General features: G+C 56.9%; 1 protein-coding gene across 1 annotated transcript in view; it reads left to right on the top strand.

Annotated features, from left to right (window-relative positions):
• Nucleotides 1-363: 363 nt before the first annotated feature.
• Nucleotides 364-1,960, top strand: part of EDN1 (endothelin 1) — a 6,909-nt gene continuing 5,312 nt past the window's right edge. Inside the window, exon 1 of the mRNA XM_048839867.2 lies at nucleotides 364-851. Coding sequence (XP_048695824.1) covers nucleotides 788-851 — 64 coding nt within the window. The 5' untranslated portion in view covers nucleotides 364-787. The remainder of the gene's footprint in view (nucleotides 852-1,960) is intronic.

Below are 1,960 nucleotides of genomic sequence, written 5' to 3'. Positions count from 1 at the left end.
GATGATGGTGTTGAACCACGTGGGCTTCAACGTGCTGAGGTTTAGGATGTTTTTAATCTAGCCAGATGCTTGACAGAACCCCTTCCTCCGCACCCGTGTTTTCTTTTCAAACAACCCACTTCTGATTTCTACATGGTTGGCCACCTTGGAAGGGAGAGGGGAGGGGAAGGTGGCGGCAGCCGAAGCAGCCGCATCTGGCCAGGTGTCAGGTGCTCAGCGCTGGGGCTCCCCCTGCTGGCTCTATGCCGTCGGCGCCCTTTGCCCTCAGGTTTCTTGCTTGTGGGTCTGCCCGAGCTATTTATTTTCCTTCTCTCGCTCTCTCCACTCCCCACCGCCCACCCTGCCAGTGTGTAGCCCGGCCCCTGGATTGCCAGACGGCGTCTGCCTCTCTGAAGTTTGCAGTGGTTTCCTTTCCAGCCTGGCCTTATCTCGGTCTGCACGTTGCCTCTCGGTGACTAATAACACAATAACATTGTCTCCGGATAAAGCGAAGTAGGAGCTGTTGACCCGCTCTATGGGGGTTCGGTATAAAAGGGAGCTGGCGAGAGGTGTCCAAGCCAGAAGCGCTCAGGCAGTCGCGCTGGAGAAGGAGCCTCCAGGTTTCCCAGTGCTGCTTGGGGGACGGTGACTGGGTTTGCAGCTCGCCCTGTCCCAAGGGAGCAGCTTTCCTTTCCAAGGGCGCCTCTGGTGAAAAGCGCTCTGCAGCTGAGAACTAACCGCAGCAGGGAGCGGGGCTTGTGGCTTGCGCTTTTGGGCTGCAAAAGAGCGACCGGCGGGCGTTGGCGGGATGGACTGTACACAGATGATTCTCTCCCTGCTGTTCGTGCTCTGCCCAGGAGCCCAGGAAACAGGTAGGTGTGATCTGGGGGGCAAGCACGGCGTGCAGGGAGCTAACCACAGGCGCGGCGGCTCCGCTGACCTCCAGGTGGGACCGGAGGTGCTACAACTAGGGGTGCTGGGGGGCTGCTGCACCCCCAGGCATGGAGCGACTTTCATCATGGACAGGGTTTGCGGGAGAGTTCACTGGCTCTCAGCACCCCCGCTGTGCAAATTGTTCCCTTGGGTGGGATTTCAGGAGAATGGTCCAGAGCTGCCTAGTCCTTTATACAGACAGCGCGCGCTGTTCAAAGGTCCGTAGGACTAAATCAGGAGCGTGGTCATGTCCAGCAATGGGCTTTCCCTGGGCTTTTTTTCCCTCTCTTTCTTGTTTTCAGCAAACCTCTGAAAAGGGTTTGCTTCCCCCGCCCCCATAACTTGCCCGGAGATGATTTAACTAGCCCGGGCAGAGCAGCAGTCCCGTCACACGCTGCTGATAATAAACAGCAGGCTGTTAAATGGATGTGAATCAGTCACCTCTCCCTACTGAATGGAACTCAAGGGAAGGCTTAAAAATCACCCCCCGCCCCAAATCCTTTATGTCCCGCACACTGCTGCAGGTTTGGGGGCGCTGAAGTCTTGCTTGGTCTATATTCACTACACCCAGGCGAGGAAAAGCAGATCTTATGGGCGTGCTGATTTCTTTCCATCATCTCTCCTCCCCAAACAACGTGCCTTCCCCGGAGCTGGGTGACCCCAACCAGAGGGAGGCGGGAAGGCTTCAAAATCTGGTAGTTTTCTGATGCAGAATTACAAGCGCAGCCACCCCCTTGGTGGGGAGAGATGCTACAGGGAGTCGTCACAGCCCCTGAGCATGGGGAAGATGGGGAGGGTTAATGGAAGGGACACCAGGGACAGGTAGAAGAGCCGAGGTCCCAACAGCAGGAGCGCCCAGAGCAATTTCCACGGCCCTGACTCCCTCGTCCGCAATCCCAGCTCTTCCCCAAGAGAGCATTGAAAGGGAGGGGAATCGGAAAACTACAGTCTGACGGCGGGAGAATCCTTAAACAACTGCTGGGGGTGTGTCTCCTTACAACAAAGCAGGGAAATGCACCAGCCTTTGAACGCCTCCAGCAAACCGCTG

The sequence above is a fragment of the Caretta caretta genome, chromosome 2 (genome assembly GCF_965140235.1).
Source record: "Caretta caretta isolate rCarCar2 chromosome 2, rCarCar1.hap1, whole genome shotgun sequence".
Classification (NCBI taxonomy): Eukaryota; Metazoa; Chordata; order Testudines; family Cheloniidae; genus Caretta; species Caretta caretta.
This window is presented reverse-complemented; position numbering and strand designations above follow the sequence as displayed.